Source organism: Vipera berus, assembly GCF_964194415.1.
Source record: "Vipera berus genome assembly, chromosome: 3".
NCBI lineage: Eukaryota > Metazoa > Chordata > Lepidosauria > Squamata > Viperidae > Vipera > Vipera berus.
In genome coordinates, this window is record NC_138204.1 from 128,783,686 (window position 1) to 128,804,997 (window position 21,312).

A 21,312-nucleotide genomic window follows, 5' to 3' on the forward strand; every position below is an offset into this window, starting at 1 on the left:
TCTCCGTTCCTGTTTGGGGAGGTTTGGGCGCCTCCCCAAACCTCCCCAAACCTCGGCAGGTCTCCGTTCCTCCGCGCAGACCTGCCGACCTTTGGGGAGGTTTGGGCGCCTCCCCAAACGTCCCCAAACCTCGGCAGGTCTCCGTTCCTGTTTGGGGAGGTTTGGGCGCCTCCCCAAACCTCCCCAAACCTCGGCAGGTCTCCGTTCCTCCGCGCAGACCTGCCGACCTTTGGGGAGGTTTGGGCGCCTCCCCAAACGTCCCCAAACCTCGGCAGGTCTCCGTTCCTCCGCGCAGACCTGCCGACCTTTGGGGAGGTTTGGGCGCCTCCCCAAACGTCCCCAAACCTCGGCAGGTCTCCGTTCCTCCGCGCAGACCTGCCGACCTTTGGGGAGGTTTGGGCGCCTCCCCAAAAGTCCCCAAACCTCGGCAGGTCTCCGTTCCTGTTTAGGGAGGTTTGGGCGCCTCCCCAAACCTCCCCAAACCTCGGCAGGTCTCCGTTCCTCCGCGCAGACCTGCCGACCTTTGGGGAGGTTTGGGCGCCTCCCCAAACGTCCCCAAACCTCGGCAGGTCTCCGTTCCTGTTTGGGGAGGTTTGGGCGCCTCCCCAAACCTCCCCAAACCTCGGCAGGTCTCCGTTCCTCCGCGCAGACCTGCCGACCTTTGGGGAGGTTTGGGCGCCTCCCCAAACGTCCCCAAACCTCGGCAGGTCTCCGTTCCTCCGCGCAGACCTGCCGACCTTTGGGGAGGTTTGGGCGCCTCCCCAAACGTCCCCAAACCTCGGCAGGTCTCCGTTCCTGTTTGGGGAGGTTTGGGCGCCTCCCCAAACCTCCCCAAACCTCGGCAGGTCTCCGTTCCTCCGCGCAGACCTGCCGACCTTTGGGGAGGTTTGGGCGCCTCCCCAAACGTCCCCAAACCTCGGCAGGTCTCCGTTCCTGTTTGGGGAGGTTTGGGCGCCTCCCCAAACCTCCCCAAACCTCGGCAGGTCTCCGTTCCTCCGCGCAGACCTGCCGACGTTTGGGGAGGTTTGGGCGCCTCCCCAAACCTCCCCAAACCTCGGCAGGTCTCCGTTCCTCCTGCCGACCTTTGGGGAGGTTTGGGCGCCTCCCCAAACCTCCCCAAACCTCGGCAGGTCTCCGTTCCTCCTGCCGACCTTTGGGGAGGTTTGGGCGCCTCCCCAAACCTCGGCAGGTCTCCGTTCCTCCGCGCAGACCTGCCGACGTTTGGGAAGGTTTGGGTGCCTCCCCAAACCTCCCCAGGTCTCCGTTCCTGTTTGGGGAGGTTTGGGCGCCTCCCCAAACCTCCCCAAACCTCGGCAGGTCTCCGTTCTTCCTGCCGACCTTTGGGGAGGTTTGGGCGCCTCCCCAAACCTCCCCAAACCTCGGCAGGTCTCCGTTCCTGTTTGGGGAGGTTTGGGCGCCTCCCCAAACCTCCCCAAACCTCGGCAGGTCTCCGTTCCTCCGCGCAGACCTGCCGACGTTTGGGGAGGTTTGGGCGCCTCCCCAAACCTCGGCAGGTCTCCGTTCCTGTTTGGGGAGGTTTGGGCGCCTCCCCAAACCTCGGCAGGTCTCCGTTCCTCCGCGCAGACCTGCCGACCTTTGGGGAGGTTTGGGCGCCTCCCCAAACGTCCCCAAACCTCGGCAGGTCTCCGTTCCTGTTTGGGGAGGTTTGGGCGCCTCCCCAAACGTCCCCAAACCTCGGCAGGTCTCCGTTCCTCCGCGCAGACCTGCCGACCTTTGGGGAGGTTTGGGCGCCTCCCCAAACGTCCCCAAACCTCGGCAGGTCTCCGTTCCTGTTTGGGGAGGTTTGGGCGCCTCCCCAAACCTCCCCAAACCTCGGCAGGTCTCCGTTCCTCCGCGCAGACCTGCCGACCTTTGGGGAGGTTTGGGCGCCTCCCCAAACGTCCCCAAACCTCGGCAGGTCTCCGTTCCTGTTTGGGGAGGTTTGGGCGCCTCCCCAAACCTCCCCAAACCTCGGCAGGTCTCCGTTCCTCCGCGCAGACCTGCCGACGTTTGGGGAGGTTTGGGCGCCTCCCCAAACCTCCCCAAACCTCGGCAGGTCTCCGTTCCTCCTGCCGACCTTTGGGGAGGTTTGGGCGCCTCCCCAAACCTCCCCAAACCTCGGCAGGTCTCCGTTCCTCCTGCCGACCTTTGGGGAGGTTTGGGCGCCTCCCCAAACCTCGGCAGGTCTCCGTTCCTCCGCGCAGACCTGCCGACGTTTGGGAAGGTTTGGGTGCCTCCCCAAACCTCCCCAGGTCTCCGTTCCTGTTTGGGGAGGTTTGGGCGCCTCCCCAAACCTCCCCAAACCTCGGCAGGTCTCCGTTCTTCCTGCCGACCTTTGGGGAGGTTTGGGCGCCTCCCCAAACCTCCCCAAACCTCGGCAGGTCTCCGTTCCTGTTTGGGGAGGTTTGGGCGCCTCCCCAAACCTCCCCAAACCTCGGCAGGTCTCCGTTCCTCCGCGCAGACCTGCCGACGTTTGGGGAGGTTTGGGCGCCTCCCCAAACCTCGGCAGGTCTCCGTTCCTGTTTGGGGAGGTTTGGGCGCCTCCCCAAACCTCGGCAGGTCTCCGTTCCTCCGCGCAGACCTGCCGACCTTTGGGGAGGTTTGGGCGCCTCCCCAAACGTCCCCAAACCTCGGCAGGTCTCCGTTCCTGTTTGGGGAGGTTTGGGCGCCTCCCCAAACGTCCCCAAACCTCGGCAGGTCTCCGTTCCTCCGCGCAGACCTGCCGACGTTTGGGGAGGTTTGGGCGCCTCCCCAAACCTCCCCAAACCTCGGCAGGTCTCCGTTCCTGTTTGGGGAGGTTTGGGCGCCTCCCCAAACCTCCCCAAACCTCGGCAGGTCTCCGTTCCTCCGCGCAGACCTGCCGACCTTTGGGGAGGTTTGGGCGCCTCCCCAAACGTCCCCAAACCTCGGCAGGTCTCCGTTCCTGTTTGGGGAGGTTTGGGCGCCTCCCCAAACCTCCCCAAACCTCGGCAGGTCTCCGTTCCTCCGCGCAGACCTGCCGACCTTTGGGGAGGTTTGGGCGCCTCCCCAAACGTCCCCAAACCTCGGCAGGTCTCCGTTCCTCCGCGCAGACCTGCCGACCTTTGGGGAGGTTTGGGCGCCTCCCCAAACGTCCCCAAACCTCGGCAGGTCTCCGTTCCTCCGCGCAGACCTGCCGACCTTTGGGGAGGTTTGGGCGCCTCCCCAAACGTCCCCAAACCTCGGCAGGTCTCCGTTCCTGTTTGGGGAGGTTTGGGCGCCTCCCCAAACCTCCCCAAACCTCGGCAGGTCTCCGTTCCTCCGCGCAGACCTGCCGACCTTTGGGGAGGTTTGGGCGCCTCCCCAAACGTCCCCAAACCTCGGCAGGTCTCCGTTCCTGTTTGGGGAGGTTTGGGCGCCTCCCCAAACGTCCCCAAACCTCGGCAGGTCTCCGTTCCTCCGCGCAGACCTGCCGACCTTTGGGGAGGTTTGGGCGCCTCCCCAAACGTCCCCAAACCTCGGCAGGTCTCCGTTCCTCCGCGCAGACCTGCCGACCTTTGGGGAGGTTTGGGCGCCTCCCCAAACGTCCCCAAACCTCGGCAGGTCTCCGTTCCTGTTTGGGGAGGTTTGGGCGCCTCCCCAAACCTCCCCAAACCTCGGCAGGTCTCCGTTCCTCCGCGCAGACCTGCCGACGTTTGGGGAGGTTTGGGCGCCTCCCCAAACCTCCCCAAACCTCGGCAGGTCTCCGTTCCTGTTTGGGGAGGTTTGGGCGCCTCCCCAAACCTCCCCAAACCTCGGCAGGTCTCCGTTCCTCCGCGCAGACCTGCCGACCTTTGGGGAGGTTTGGGCGCCTCCCTAAACCTCCCCAAACCTCGGCAGGTCTCCGTTCTTCCTGCCGACCTTTGGGGAGGTTTGGGCGCCTCCCCAAACCTCCCCAAACCTCGGCAGGTCTCCGTTCTTCCTGCCGACCTTTGGGGAGGTTTGGGCGCCTCCCCAAACCTCCCCAAACGTCGGCAGGTCTGCGCGGAGGAACGGAGACCTGCCGAGGTTTGGGGAGGTTTGGGGAGGCGCCCAAACCTCCCCAAACAGGAACGGAGACCTGCCGAGGTTTGGGGAGGTTTGGGGAGGCGCCCAAACCTCCCCAAAGGTCGGCAGGAGGAACGGAGACCTGCCGAGGTTTGGGGAGGTTTGGGGAGGCGCCCAAACCTCCCCAAAGGTCGGCAGGAGGAACGGAGACCTGCCGAGGTTTGGGGAGGTTTGGGGAGGCGCCCAAACCTCCCCAAACAGGAACGGAGACCTGGGGAGGTTTGGGGAGGCGCCCAAACCTCCCCAAAGGTCGGCAGGTCTGCGCGGAGGAACGGAGACCTGCAGAGGTTTGGGGAGGTTTGGGGAGGCGCCCAAACCTCCCCAAAGGTCGGCAGGAGGAACGGAGACCTGCCGAGGTTTGGGGAGGTTTGGGGAGGCGCCCAAACCTCCCCAAAGGTCGGCAGGAGGAACGGAGACCTGCCGAGGTTTGGGGAGGCGCCCAAACCTCCCCAAAGGTCGGCAGGAGGAACGGAGACCTGCCGAGGTTTGGGGAGGTTTGGGGAGGCGCCCAAACCTCCCCAAAGGTCGGCAGGAGGAACGGAGACCTGCCGAGGTTTGGGGAGGTTTGGGGAGGCGCCCAAACCTCCCCAAAGGTCGGCAGGTCTGCGCGGAGGAACGGAGACCTGCAGAGGTTTGGGGAGGCGCCCAAACCTCCCCAAAGGTCGGCAGGAGGAACGGAGACCTGCCGAGGTTTGGGGAGGTTTGGGGAGGCGCCCAAACCTCCCCAAAGGTCGGCAGGAGGAACGGAGACCTGCCGAGGTTTGGGGAGGCGCCCAAACCTCCCCAAAGGTCGGCAGGTCTGCGCGGAGGAACGGAGACCTGCCGAGGTTTGGGGAGGCGCCCAAACCTCCCCAAAGGTCGGCAGGAGGAACGGAGACCTGCCGAGGTTTGGGGAGGTTTGGGGAGGCGCCCAAACCTCCCCAAAGGTCGGCAGGAGGAACGGAGACCTGCCGAGGTTTGGGGAGGTTTGGGGAGGCGCCCAAACCTCCCCAAAGGTCGGCAGGAGGAACGGAGACCTGCCGACGAGCCTTGGCCACACAGGGTATTCCTGTGTATTCAGGCTTGCAAAATGGCGGATCGAGCCTCTGCTGGCGGCAGAGGCTTGCAGAACGGCGGATCGGCTTATACTCGAGTCAATAACTTTTTCCAGTTTTTGGGGGTGAAATTGGGGGTCTCGGCTTATACTCGAGTCGGCTTATACTCAAGTATATACGGTAATTATTTTTCATGGACAGAAATAGTTTGCAGTTTCTCTAGGCAGATTCCTTACAAGATGTCTTCCACATCTTTTGGGTTTTAACTAGCACTAATCAAACCCCATTCATAATATTTTCATATATCCTATCAAGTTGGCTGTAATCCCAGAAAGAAAACTCGTTTAAAAAAAAATCTGAAAAAGATACTGTGAAAGGTTTTAGGGGAAAAAAGAAATATACTTACACGTAGAATTGTAGCCCCTATATTATATATGTCCCTAGAGTGATACATGTTACATCTCAGCTCTGCAAGCTGCACTGTTTGCCAGTTTGCTTCCTGATCCAATTCAAAGTTTTGACCTTTAAAGCCCTTTATGGCATGGGGCTGGGTTTTCTGAGGGATGCCTCTTCCTGATTACTTCTGCCTGCCCCATCTGGTCTGGCAGAGAAGGCATGCTGTGGATCCCATCTGCCGTGAAATTATATTGGGGGGGATGTTCCGGGAAGGTGGGGGGCTTCTCTGTTGCTGTGCCTGCCTTGTGGAATCTTCTCTCCCAAGAAGTGAGATTAACTCCATCCCTCTCAACTTTCCTCAAGTCCCTCAAGACCTGACTACGTTATCAGGCCTGGGGTCTTCTAGGGGACTGGATAAGATTTTGCAGTGGCTCCTTTATAATAATAATAATAAGTTGGACGGGACCTTGGAGTTCATCTAGTCCAACCCCCTGCTCAGGCAGAAAACCCTATGCAATACTCTCTTGTTTTAGGTACCTTTTACATTATTTTTAAAATTCTGATTGTTTCTTATGCATTTTTATGAAGCATTTTACACCATCCAAAAGCACTCTCTTGTGAAGTGGGGGCTTATACAAATATGTAAAATAAACAAACGGGCCAAAATTCAGTCTCCTTCAATGACATCATTTGGTTCCCAAGGAGATCTACTTCAAAATACAAGGATAGCTTTCAAGTAGATCTTTTCTGACAGAGCCAACCTTGTAAGTGCTTCATTTGGAGTACATGCAAGCACTTCTGCTATGCATTCCCTTCCTTGAAGAGTACCACTGGATGGCCAAACTGGAATGTGCTTGCAAGCAGCCAAGGAGGTAGGATCTTGGAGAATACTGATTTTGAATATTTCTGCTGTTTCTGATAATTGGGAGACGAGACTTGGAGAACTGAACTTTGAATCAGGGGCCTTCAAACCTTCCATATTAAACCTTATCCTTAATATAAAAGACACAATCATGTGCAGCCTTTCTGTAATTGTATGCTACAGTAGCTGCAAGTTTGCTTTTGGACACTTTCAAACTCTGCATAAAACTAGAAATAAAAGAAAACGTATTTCTCTGACTGAACTCTTTCATCATTTGGCAAAGCAGATTCTGTTTTTATTCTCATAAATTAGTGCAATAGCTTAGCATGCCCTAAAAGCAAAGCCACTGCTCGTGTGAGCTGAAACTTGGAATAATCTTTCTCTAACATTTTTTTGATTTCTTGTTGGCTTTATAGGGAATGGTCTGGATGTTAGGATTTCTGTGATGACAGATGATGAATCTGTCATGGGAACGTCACTTTTGGCCACAAGATTTAGCCTTGCTTCGTATTCTGATTCATAATTCAGGAGAATCTGTAGCTTCTTACCCTCACAGAAATCTGAGGAAAATGCAAAATCAGGAAGGGTCTCTTTAGCAAGCTTCTTTGGAGACAGTGGAATTCATCCTGTTTGTCAACTCTACAATGAACCTGGCTGCAGCCATCTTGCTCGTTCTAGGTTGTCACCTGAAAGGGAGGGGGTGCGGAGTATCTTTGCTAGTCTAAACAATTCTGTGTCCTGTGGGAACCAAGGTCTTTCTATCGACTATGTTATTGGGTGTATTGTTAGAAAGGCCATCGAACTATTCTATTGGGGAATGTAAATGATTTCATAGCATTGGGGTGAGAAGTTTGACTTTGTAATAGTGTAACTCTTTGGAGGGAATGTCAGACTTGGTTTCACTTTTGACCATGCCAATATTTTGTATCCAATAAACATGTTCTTTGAGGAAGCTTCTAGCCTCAGAGTTCTGATCTATTTGGTTCTATACATTGGAACTATGACAATGTTATTATAGAATGTGGGTACCTATATAGATTCAGCTACATAATGCACTTGGTGTTGCACTGAGATCATCATCTTTTTTTATTCTAATAGGTAGAGAAGCAAAGTCAGCAGGTAGATCTGGGGTTAATACAAGCTCTATTCCTGGTGCTATCCTTATAGAGTGCCTTCTCCCTTGCTTTCTATTATCTTTATTTTTATTTATAAATTTATTTATATTTATTTAAAAGTTTTAGTTCCAGCAATAAAAGATAATGCAAAGTAAAAGAAAAAAAGTGAACGAAAGCAAAATAATAATAAAAAGAACCCCACTAAGAAAGTAACTTCTCACCCTCTTCATATATATAATCAATTTCATAATCTCTTCACTTCCTCTTAATTAACAAATATAAAACTCTTTATTTAATAACTCATCTCTTAACAATGGACAAATCAAAAAGCAATGTCTTCTTCAATCAAATTCATCAGCAAAAGTTCAAACAGAGTTGCAAAACAGTAATATTAATTAACATATATAAAACTTAACATTCCACTTCTCAATTCCTGACATCCTAGTCTAAACAAAAAACTAAAGCTTAACATGACAAAGAGGACCATTTCTCCTTTAAAAAAATACAAGCCCTAGTTTTCCATTCCAAATACCAAAAATTCCAAAGAAAACTATTCGAAATAATAATATATCCACTTCAATACTTCCATATCTCAATTTAAAACTATAAACAAATCCACATTTAGAAAAAATTAAGTAATCCTAATATCCTAACATAAAAAGACTAAAACTTAACATAACAAAGAGGGATAATTTCTCCTTTAAAAACTAATTCACAAAACTTTATGAAAGTAAAAAGATAATTAGATGTAGAGCCGGTTTAAATGCTATCAAATTAGGATACATAAAACACCATAGGGGGAAAAACGCCATATTAAATGCCAGCAAATCCAATATGCCACATTTTTCCAGTCCAAAAAGAATGACCAAATAACAACATGTCCCATTTTAACCTGGTCATATAAACTAACTTTGTATTCCTTTTTTAAAAAAATACAGAACAATCTTTCACTTAATCTATTCAGATGATTGTTGATCCTTGCTATGAATTTCTTCAATAATCTAAACAGCCACCTTTGTAAGTCTAACAAAAGGAAATTGTTCCAGTTGCTCTCTGGAAATGCCATTTTTATTTCTTTCTTAATTTTTAAAGCCTCATCCATTTTTTTCTTTATATCTGATGACCAATTCTTATTCAAAGTCTTGATCACGTTGTTTTCAGCTAGATTTTTTTTGCATATTTTTCTTCAAATGGATTGCTTTCCATGACACACAACATAGCTGACATAATTGATTGAAAGCACCAGTGCAGTTCTGGGTGCAATTCCTCAAGGATATCTCAGAACTCCATTATAAGGTACATGTCTTGTTATGTCTCCAATATCAAAAACAGTTTTTCTTTCCCCCAAAAAATGCATTTATTCTTTAAGATTATTTTCAGTCTTAGTACTCAAAATCCATTATTCCAATATTTTCTGAGCTCTTAATGCTTTTAAGCCAAAACTCTGTCTTGGTTTTTTGCTGTTTATTTCAAATTCTTAAAGTTTATAATGATAACTCTTCATTTTCTCATATAAAGGACTTGAAGGCACACACTTAGTGTGTTTGCAATCTTGCCACATTCAAGGTGTCTAACTTCTTTGAAGAAGTTAATAGGCAATTTCTGAAAGTGGTAGAAAGGGAAGAGCAAACTTACTGCCCTTTGAAAAAGCACCATTTGCAGCTGGAACAATTATGGCAAATTCCCTAGTCTCATCATTCTCCCCACCACCATCACCATCACCCCAAAGACTGCTGTCTTGTAATATCTTTGTGAGGAACAACTGCAAAGAGAACAGCTTGGGTTTCCTCTGTTTATCCAGAGAAGGTTGAAGGAACCAGTATGCTCATTGGGTCCCTATTCATGGTCACAAATGTTGACTCCACCATTGTCAGTCCACCATCTTCTACTTCATACACTTTTTACTGAGAAACCTTTCTGTGTCTGTATTAAATACAAAATTACTATTACAGTGTTAACTTTTATTTGTGTTGGGAAACACAGCTGTTGGGAAAGTAACTTTAAACTACTGTAACATGCTCTACATGAGACTGCCCTTGAAGACCATCTGGAAACTTCCAACTGGTGCAGAATGCAGGCACGTAGGTAGTAACTGGAGCCAGACATACGGCACATGTAACATCACTCCTGTGTGAGCTGCACTGGTTACCAATGTGTTCCAGGTGCAATTAAAGGTGCTGGTGGTTACCTATAAAGCCCTACATGGCTTGGGACCGGGTTACCTGAGGGATCACCTTTTTGCCACAGCTTCTACCCATACAACCAGATCAGATAGGATGTGCATGCTGCAGATCCCGTCAAAGAATGTTGGCTGAGAGGGACTAGAAGATGAGCTTTTTCTGCAGCAGCCTCTGCTCTGTGGAATATCTTCCCTTCAGAGATTAGAATGTCCCCAACACTGTTAGCCTTCCATAAAGCTTTAAAGCTTCCATAAGCTCGGCTATTCTCCCGAGCCTAGGGCGCTACATGCACCAAGAGCCCCACTTTCTGGCTATATTTTAACAGGCCAGATGTCTTGCTTTCTATGTACTCAAATTAGATATTTTAATGTTTTTATTGTTTTAATGGTTTTTGCCATTTTTATTCCTTTAAAATGTTTTAACAATTTTAATTGTAATATATGTTTTTGAAATGTGAGGCATTCAGAGTTGTTTGCTGAGATGGATGGCTATAGAAATCAAATAAATAAACTTATCAATGAATTTTACAAAATAATTCGTTAAATCGACTTTTGCTTAATAATTCTAAGTAAATTCAGTAATACTTTAATAGCTCAAAAAGGACATAGATAATTCATTCATGGAAATAATTCAAATACAATTAAATCAATTGATTTTTTCAGTTGTAATACAAATAACTGAAGCTTTAATCCTTTCCATGCCTACATTTTATTTATTAATCTGTCTAGTTTTCTGTCTGATAATGCTAATCATTTGTTAAAACAGTTTTTTTAAAATCTGCAGTTCTATATGGTCTATAGTACACAACATTTTCTAAACATGTCACAGGAATGTAGCATATTAAAAGCACAATTTTTATATTATATAAGATTATAATAAACCTTCCACAAATGGATGGTTTAAGGCAACTTTTACCAACTGAATGCCCTCCAATCTTGACGCTCCAATTCCAACACATCTGGAAAGTGACAGGTTTAAATGATGTATCTTCTCTTGAATACATACTCTTGCTAAAATGAATGCAGCCCATCGTACTATTATAATTTTTCATCAATAATTGGCTATCAAAACATGTCATTGTTTTTAATGAAAGGCAGAAGGAAGAAGAGGAAGAGGAAGGGGGAGACAGAAAAGGAAAGAAAGAAATTCTACTAAAGCAACTATTCTAATTTGCAAATTCTATTTCATTTTTCAGAAGGAATAAAAAATTATAGTCTATCATATTTCTATTCTTTATTATCACTTTTGTAAATAAATCAGTCTCTATATAAATGATCCTATTTATTTTAAAAAAGATATCCATTTATTGCTTTGTAATCCGCTAAATTTTATTGCCATATATCCTTTTACTTTCATGTCATCATAAAGTATAAAACAAAGCAAAGTATACTGTATCTTCAAATTGAAATCCACAGTCATAATATAGGTGCAATGCAGAAATAAATATCCGTCACCTACCTTGAAACTGTGTGAATTTGATGGTCCCCATCCTCTCTCCATTTCTGAACATAACTTGACCCTAAGTAAAGTAAATAGATACCTTATAATAAGGTTTGTGATACCCTTACAAAACTTGCTTATTTTAAATAACAGTAAAAATAATTATCTAACACAGGGATCGACAACCTATGCCTTGAGAACTGATGCCCATTGTCCTCTTTCTTGGTTCACTTCACACTCTCTACTTATCTATTTTTTTTTTAAAAAAAAAACCTGTTCTAGCAGTAATTGGTCTAATGGTTAAAAAGGATCAAGCTAGAAAGTGAGAAACCATGAGCAAATTACATCTCAGCCATGAAACTCAACTGAATGATTTTGGGGCCAGACATTCTCTCAACCCAACATAACTCACAGGGTTGTTGTTGTAGGGAAAATAGGAGGAGGCACATGGATATGCTCACCAGCTTGAGTTATTTGCAAAAATAATAAAGGTAGGAAACAAACAAACAAACACATGTAATGCTAAACTACAAAGCATCAGCTGCCAGCATCACCTTTATTTTCATCAATGTCTCTAGGTCCATATAAACCATGTAGGCATTCTTAGAAAGTAAAATGGCTCATGTCTGCTGTTTGGTGTTTAATTTGGCATTATGCATGCCTTCCCAAAAAGTAGATAAAGGATTGGAAGATATAATCTGGTAGAAATACAGGATTGCAAGGAAAGAACCACACTAGTTTGCCTTCTTATAAATGGGTACTTTGTGAATTTTCATGCAGAATCTGACAGCCGTTTTATGAGAATGCCTGTAATGTGTCCTCTAAATTCTATAGGTTTTTACTTGGTCAAAAATATGGTTTACCCCTGATTTCATTAAGCATAAATGCCTCTAATCAATGTATACTTGAAAATCATAGACCTCAATAATCTAGTGGAGTTTTGTTTACAAAACCTATTTTTAGTGCTAAATAATACATGTAAGAAATCATTGATATCAAGGCCATAATCAATGATACATATAACAAAGACAACAGATCTAGCTTACTGAATAGCTAGCCCAGGGGTAGGCAACCTTGGCTCTTTTATGATTCATGGACTTCAACTCCCAGAATTCCTGAGCCAGCATGGCTGGCTCAGGAATTCTGGAAGTTGGAGTCCATGAGTCATAAAAGAGCCAAGGTTGCCAAAAGATGTTACAAATTGCAGGATCTAATATGTGAATAAACTACATTTTATAGTTTGAAAACAAATCACATGCATGCATGAGAAGTTAATTATTTTACTGATTCCTTTGCAGACATGGACTTACTGCAAAGAAATGTGTGAATTGTAAGCTGCTATATTGCTGTAAGCTTTCAAAACAGGCAACATTTTAAAAATATGTCATAAGCACATGAAATTTAATTGAATGCATATAACAGAGAGGATTTCTGCATGCTTTGGCCAAGCTAAGCAAGTACTGCATTAGAAAAGGAATCAAAGAGCTTTTAAAAATATATTTTTTTAAAAAAACATAGAAGCCTGGATACGAAATTTAATTTTGTAAATAGAATGAAATTCAGAACTTTACCACTTCCACCAACTCTTAGGAGCTGGGAAAAGAACAGTGTGCACTAGAATCACACACAGCTCCTTAAATTCCTCAGAGTCTATCTACAAGTTGCCATTTCATAGTTTTTTTAAAATGCCTGGCTGAAGAATTCTGGGAGTTGAAGTCCATTAAAGGGCCGAGTTTGAAGACCCCTGCTCTAAATAATTCTGCAAGATCCAATCTGGGTCAGTCGCCAGGATTAGAGGTTTAGTCTTCCTAGCTTTTGGACTTGTGCTGGAGCCCATCCTCAGAGAACTTTTCTCTAGCACAATGTGTGCGTTGGTCTATTCTATGTGTTGTATTTATGTGGTGCATTCCTATTGGTTGATTGGTGTGTTGATGGCTGGCGACTAGCTGTTGTTTCCCTGTGCTGCCAAGTCCTTGCTTCCTAAATGCCTAATAAGCTGGTGGTAAATCAGGACTCCTGTTGACTAAAAAGGGGCCCATGTCCCAGTGTGCTGTTACATCAGCTATAAAAGTATTATGCAGTGCATAGCCATAGTTGGTTAATTTTCCTCTAGGGATTATCATATTGTGCTGCCATCATGTGGTCATTTGGGAACTACAATATGATCTGTTCAGTCAATCCCTCCCATTTTGTGATGTATTTCCTCCTTCTTGTTAATCTTGAATATTATCACTTCCTGGACACCATTATATGTGGTCTGCTCTCATGGTAGGACCATTACAGTCTTTGACCTTGAAATACCGTCCATTTCATCATCTGCCACATCCTGTTGTCTGCTGTAAACCTCCTGCATGCAATAAAGATCTTCGTGGATGAGAAAAGGTATTTTGTGAGTTCAGCTATCTGATAAAGACTGTCAGCGGTGATTATATCTACTTATACAGGCCAGGCACAGGGGTCTCAGCAAGGGGATATATCACTATACAACAGTTGGAGTCAGAATACCCAGGCTTCAATCATTTCCCTGGCTATCTTTGTATCTACACAGCCAACAATCTTAGTAGGCGCAAAATTGAATGTATGTCCTAGTTCATTGCAATAAATAATACTTCTTACTACAATATTCCTTCCTACTTTGTAATGTCCCAAACTATAACCTATGGATAGTGTACTCTGCACTATCAACACAGAGCACCTAAATATGCACATTTCTTATTAGGTGGTTGTGCAATATTTGATGGACAGTAACTGAAAATAAGACATGATGTTAAGTCAAATGAAAATTATGTTACTAGGGATAGATAGATAATGGCTGTTAAATTTGATAAAGAATCCATCAACATTTGTGTACAAACTAATTTTGAGTGAATGGGGTAAAAAGAACTGGAACTGTTAGGTTGCCTGCATTTTTCCTTGAATCGGTGTAAGCTTTTCTGAAGCCATGTTATTAACTCTTTATGTTAAATCTGTAAACTGAGACTGAGTACTGTTTGAGTTGTAAACAACAACAAGAACAACAACAGGGAATTAGGTCAAGCCAGGTAATCTGATTTTCCCAAACACGTTCCAATGTAAGGAAGTACACAAGGATTTAGCTTAAAAAATACATTAAGCAGCACATAGCTGGTTACAATATTCCGTTAGCATAAATTTATCATTTATAAAATTCTCATTTTCATTCTTGCACAAATTTCAAATATATAATATTTTGTTTTACTAACTGGTTTGCTTTTATACACTAGAAATATGACATATCTCAAGAAATAATACAAGATGAAGTAAACACAAGCTGCTCGTAAGATCTAATATTCCAGCAGCTCAAAACAAAAAATTACTACAAAACTAAATTTATGAAATGCAGGAAGCAAGAATTAACAAAAAATAAAATAACATGTTAATAGAATCAGTAGAACCAGAACCAGTTTGAAGGTTAAAATGAAAATAGAGCTAAGTGTTGCAATAAAAGAATTTTAATTTCCCCAAGAAAAAAAATACTAAAATTGAGCAGCTTCATCAAAAATTTATTTTTCTGTGAACCATTCATTTCACTTCTTTTTTTCATAATGAAAGCTAGTATACAAAGAGTGATAATGAACCTTGAACGCCCCTAGGCTAAAAATCCTATCTGGCCAATGTTTTGACCCTGAAGTACTGTGTACCAAACAGAAATTTACTTTATTTTTCCATTAATTCAGTTTTGATGCTGTACAACTCTGGGCAGCCCAGAAAGTTAAAAAACAACAACATAAAACAACACATAAATAAGAACGCAACATAATTAATAAAAAAACAATTGTAAAACATTTGTTTTGTAATGTCAATCTGGGCAACACATATTTTAAACAGGGGCATCCATCACCCTACCCAAAGGCCTGGGAGAATAGCCAGATTTTCAAGGCCTTCCAGAACATCAGGGTGGAAGTTATTCAGCTCTTACGGAGACCGCCTTCTAGATGGGAGGTGATGTTACAGAGAAGGCATGCTTCCTGAATTCCAAAAGATTACACTAACTGAGGAGGCCCAGAGCATGCCCACTTTGTTCAATCATTTTGGCCAAGCAGAAATCACAGGACAGAGGCAGTCTCTCAGATAATCCAGTTGTGTTTTTTTAAAAAAAATATAACAACAAAATCGCAACATCCATGAAACTGCAGCACAATCTTTAATGTAGTCAGTCAGGCTTGAATGTAATAATGCATACATTTTGAAAAGCTATAAAATTAATATTTACATAGGAGTTTGGGAAAATCCGAGAGAAAATCAAGTTATGTACAGTATTGTATTATTTGGACAGTAGTAAAAATAAAATATACGGTATTTTATACTATGAGGTTAAAGTTATTTCCATGATCATTATTCATATTCACTGCAAATGTCTTGAATAGATGGTGTTAAATGCACATGGCTTTTAATAATTCTAATCAAGGCAGCACGGTAATAGGTTGAAGGAAATTACAAGAGTCAAATCTATGCACGAAGAGGAGTAAGAGTCACAAGACAAAAAATAATTTGTATCACTTCAGATATTCGATTGGATTTATGATTTTTTAAAAAAATATATTTAGAACTCCCTACTCCTGAGTTGAAGAGTAGTACATGAGGGAGAACAGTCTAACAAGGCTTGCTTTGCTAATTTCTTATTTTCGGGCAAGTCTTAAAAACATAAAAAAATCACCACCACCACCATCATCATCAAATTTATATGGATGCCCATATTACCAATGTGACTCTAGGTAGTTAATAACATATAAAGAAAGCAAAAACAACAACAAAAACCCCAGCAGCTAATATATAAAAGCTATGATGACTGTCAAGGTTTTGAAAAGTTAAACAAACTAAGAATGCCCCAATGGCTCCAATAAACCCTCTGCCCCCTGCCTCCATGCCCAGGAGCACATCTAGTTCTTAAGGCTTTTTGAAAGGCCAAGAGGGTTGGAACCATTTTGATCTCGGGAAGTGTGCTGTTCCAAAGGACAAGTGTTGGGACAGAAAGGCCTGCTTGCTGGGTCCCATCAGATGACATTCTTTAATTGATGTCTTGCTGCATCTGATGCACTACATGTAGTGGAAACAATTACAGGGAGGCTGACTTGCAAAACAACCCCAGTCCCTTGTCATGAAAAACATTATAGGTGGCAAACGACACCTTGAATTGATCCCAAAACATACTAGAAGCCAGTGCAGCTTGAGGAGCAGAGATGTAACATGGGCACACAGACACCCTTAACTGCCCAAACTGCTGTATCTGAACTAGCTGAAGTTTTCAAATGTTCTTCAGGAACAGCTCCATGTAGTGCAGCAGTCCCCAAATTTTTGGCTTTGCAGACCAGCCGGGGGGGGGGAGGGAATGGTCTCACGCAGGTGACCGGCAAGTGCACGTGCGTGCAGTTCCATTGGTCCCACTGCTCATAAAAAATGAAGCTGTGCATGTGTTCTGAACCAGCCCTCTTCTGGCCTTGTAATAAGGCAAACCCCTATTCAGAAAGAAGAGACTGGAGAGCGTCCAAGGCTAAAAGGCATCTGCCAAGATTTATTACGCAGTTAACAAAAACACTAGAGCTTGTCTTCTCAAACGGAAAAGTTGCTTTCAGCAACCAGCCCCTCCCCAAACACTCCTTTTATAGAGAGCTCAGGGCGTGGTCTCCCTGTGCCTCCTCCCGAGGAGTCCCGCAGCCTTTCTTTGTTTGTTCCTGCTCGACTGCCTCCTGCGTCGGGCGTCCTTGAACAGGGCCAGCTGTGGGTCATCTTCCTCCGCACTCTCGGGCTCACGCAGCTGAGAAGAGGTCCCCGGCTGAGGGCTCTGCAAAGCCTCCAAACCATCATCAGCCGGTTCGTTTCCCTCCTCCCCCTCATCTGAGTCATCCAATACATCGGAGCCGGCTGTCGGACCCACAGGCTGGCCCTGAGTCACAACAGCATGTGCACTTGCCTGCAGCTTGCACAAATGGAGCTCTGCACATGCACGTGCTCACCCACCACTTCTGTAGCCTGGTTCTGAATGGGCCACAGCCAAGGATTGTGGACCCCTGACGTAGATGATACTGCATTCATCTATTCAGAAAATGGTTAAGCAATGCCACACAGTCTAGGAAAACAGTGCAATTAGCGCACAATATAAGGTTGTACAAAGACCTCCCTAGCCACAGCTGTTCATTGAAGTCAGGGCCCCAAACTGTACGTAAGTTCCGTTTAGCGTTGTACAACTCAATCCAGAACTCGAGATGGAAAATTATTGCATTAAGGGTGCCTTAAATGAAACCTTAGTCCCCTTAGAGTTGAGCTAAAGCCAATTCTTCCCCATCCAGGGCTCCACAGCTTCCAGACACCATGCTAAAAACCCCCACAGCATCAGTTGGTAGCCGATGGTAGGGATGTAATTTAGCTATGGAATGTATAGGTATTTATGATATAAAGCAGACATGTCAAACTTGTGAGGTCACGAGACGTATTGGGACTATTTTGCCATTGCTGGCAATGGGATGGGCATGGCTTCTGGATGATGTGTCTGGCCCGTAGGCCGGCAGTTTGACACCCCTGATATAAAGAGACAAAAGAATTTTAAAAATTATAAGATGAAATCTGTAAAACAATACGGAATCTTTTAAAAACAATGATAAATCTGATATTCTCACTGTTAGCTTCACTGTAAAATGTCTTTCATTTCAAAATTCAATCACATATGCCAAAATGATACAGCCATACTCAAGAAACTTTTTTTTTATTGAAAAGTTTTTCAATACATTTTATCTTTAACAATCCCTCCCCCCCACCCCCCACCCAACCCTTCCTAGCCCTCCCTAACCCTCCCCCCTCCCCTTCCCCCCTCCCCGACTTCCCAGAGCTAAATACAAGGTATAAAAGTAAAATCAGTCATAAACAACCATATGCTAACAACCATAAACCATTACGGTAAGTCTATCGCACTCTAGCTCATATGAAATGACTACAAGCAATACTAATATAACCTAAAAAAAAGAAAAGAGAAAAAACTTATTCAAATGCTAAATGAAACTTTTTAGTCCCATATTTGTTCTGGATATAATCAATCCACTTTTTCCACTCCATAATATAACGTTGTTGCGAATGATCTTTCAAATAAGCCGAAATCTTTGCCATTTCCGCCAGGTCAGAAACTTTTAGAGTCCATTCTTCTATAGTCGGAAGTTCCTCCTTCTTCCAATATTGACCTAATAAAAGTCTTGCTGCTGTAATTAAGTTCAACATCAACTTAGTGTCCACAACAGTAGTATCTGTAATTATGCCCAATAAGAACAATTGCGGACAAAACTTTATCCTTTGCTTAAATATCTTCTGCATATTCCACCAGATTTTAATCCAAAAAGCCTTAACCTTTTTACAGGTCCACCATATGTGAAAATACGTTGCATCTTCGCCACCACATCTCCAACATTTAGGTTGATAGTTCGGATACATACTTGCAAGCTTTTTAGGATCTAAATGCCACCTATAAAACATTTTATAAAAGTTCTCTCTTAAGTTTTGAGCTTGTGTAAATTTTACGTTCCTCACCCAAATCTTTTCCCAAGTGTCCATTGTGATAACTTCTTGAATATTCTGAGCCCACTTTATCATACAATCTTTAACAAGTTCTGTTTCTGAGTCAATTTCTAACAATGCAAGATATATCCGTTTGATATGTGCTGGACCCTGATTTCTAATTTGCTTTACCAAATTTTCATCAGTCATTGAAAAACCAATTTTCTGGTCTTCTTTCCACCTGGCCCGTAATTGACCATATTGAAACCAAGTTTGAACAATCTTCTCATCTCGTAAAAGATTATACGGCTTCAAACACCATACGTTCCTCTCCAAACTTAAGATCTCCTTGTATGTAGTCACATCATGTTTGAAGCCAACATTTATATTTTCTATTGCATGTTTCGGGATTGCCCACAACGGTATCTTGTAATCTAATTTATGTCTATACTTTTTCCAAACTCTCAGCAATGCCTGTCTTAAAATATGCACTTTAAACACATTATCTACCTTCTTATCATACAATAAATATGCATGCCAGCCAAATAACAAGTCGTGGCCCTCAAGATTTAATAATCTCCCTTGTGTCAAATTAATCCAGTCACTTATCCCTGACAATGCAGCAGCTTCATAATATAATTTAAAGTTGGGCATTTTAAGACCACCTCTTTCACGCGTATCCTGCATAATCTTAAGTTTAACTCGTGGCCTTTTCCCTGCCCATACAAATTTATTGATACCCCGTTGCCATTCCTCCAAATTTGAATCTTTTTTAAGAATAGGTATCATTTGAAATAAAAATAAAAATTTAGGCAAGACATTCATTTTCACTGCTGCAATTCTTCCCAATAGAGACAATTGCAATTTTTCCCAACTCTCCAATTCTTTTTGAATTTTTCCCCATAGCTTTTCATAATTATTTTTATATAACTTTGCGTTTGAGGGTGACAAATACACCCCCAAATATTTAACTCTTTTAACAATCTCAAATCCAGTTAACCCTTCTAAAAGGGCCTTTTGCGATGCTGTCATATTTTTGGCTAGTATTTTAGTTTTTTGTACATTGACCTTAAATCCAGAAACCTTCCCATATTGCATTATTATCTCCATCAGGTCCACAACAGAATTTTCTGGCTGGGTCACCGTAACAACCAGATCGTCTGCAAACGCCCTCAGTCTGTAATCCTGATCTCTAATTTGAATACCCTTAATTTTTTCCGAATTCCGTATTTTAATCAATAATATCTCCAATGTTAAAACAAATAATAAAGGTGATAACGGACACCCTTGTCTTGTGCCCTTTTCAATATTGCATACTGCAGTCAAACTATTATTTACTATTATTCGGGCAGTTTGTTTTTGATATAATGCCCTAATTGGTTGTAAAGATTTATCCCCAAAATTCATTTTATCTAAAACTTTCATCAAAAATTTCCAATCCAATTGATCAAAAGCTTTTTCAGCATCTAAAAAGATCAACGCCGCAGGGATCTGGTTGTTCCTTTCCAAAAACTCCACCAAGTCAACTATATGCCTCACATTATTTTTCATTTGTCTACCACTAATAAACCCAGTTTGGTCCCCATGGATCATATGTTGCAAAACCCTCATCAGTCTATTAGCTAAAACCTTAGCAAATATCTTGTAGTCCGTATTCAAAAGTGATATTGGTCTGTAATTTCTTACTTGAGTAGCATCCTGATCTTCCTTCGGAATCAGGGAAATAAAAGCAGTTCTCCAAGACGGAGGCACCCCTCCTCCCCTTTGAATTGTCTGAAACAATTCCCTTAATGGCTTTATCACCTCCGATTGTAGATTTTTGTAATAGACCGCAGTCAGTCCGTCCGTGCCTGGCGCTTTATCCACCTTCAATTGCTTAATTGCTAAAAGAATTTCTTCTTCTGTTATCAATTGATTAATCTCTTCCTTTTGTTCTTGTGTAAGAACCGGGATGTTAGCATTCTTCAAATATACATCAATATCTATTTCCTCAATCTTGTCTTTAGCATATAATTTGGAATAAAAGTCCACAAAGGCTTCCTTAATAAGATCCTGTTGATACACAACCTTACCTTTATGTTCTATTTTATCTATGTTAGAAGCCCTTTGCTTTTTCCTTAACCTGTAGGCCAACCATCTACCTGGTTTATTGGCATTACAAAAAGTGTTATGCCTAGCAAACCGTAGGTTAGTTGCCACCTGACCAGCCATCAACTTATCAAATTGTCCTCTTAACAAATTAATAACCTCTTTAATCTTCACATCCGATGGATTCAAAATTAGGGCCTTTTCTTTTTCCCTAATTTCATTCTCCAATTCTTTCCTCCTGACTTCCAAATTACGTCTGTATTTATTGTTCATATATATTAACACCCCTCTCATATAAGCTTTACTAGCGTCCCAAACCATGTCCATAGAAGTGTCCTTATTCATGTTAATTTCAAAAAAGTCCTTCATCTGTTTTTTACATTCTTCCACATTACTCTGATTTCTAAACAAGTTTTCATTCAAGCGCCAAGAGCGCCTATCTCTATTATCCTTATTAATCTCTAACCAGACTGGACTATGGTCAGATATAGTTCTTGGACAAATCTTTATCTTCTTAATCCTAGAAAAAAATCATTAGTCAGTAATATAAAATCAATTCTGGAAAAAGATTGGTGTCTATCAGAAAAAAAAGTATAATCCTTGTCATGTAGATGTGTTTCTCTCCAAATGTCTCGCAATTCCAAATCATCCTTCAT

General features: G+C 43.7%; 2 protein-coding genes across 2 annotated transcripts in view; both read right to left on the bottom strand.

Moving 5' to 3' along the window:
• The window catches only part of GABBR2 (gamma-aminobutyric acid type B receptor subunit 2), a gene marked incomplete at its 5' end in the record, with an annotated part of 404,913 nt that overhangs the window by 185,880 nt on the left and 197,721 nt on the right, over positions 1-21,312 (bottom strand). Inside the window, one exon of the mRNA XM_081324279.1 lies at positions 11,090-11,150. Within this exon, the coding sequence (XP_081180405.1) occupies positions 11,090-11,150 (61 nt within the window). The remainder of the gene's footprint in view (positions 1-11,089; positions 11,151-21,312) is intronic.
• The window catches only part of LOC308665912 (uncharacterized protein), a 68,203-nt gene that overhangs the window by 15,327 nt on the left and 31,564 nt on the right, over positions 1-21,312 (bottom strand). The window lies entirely within an intron of this gene.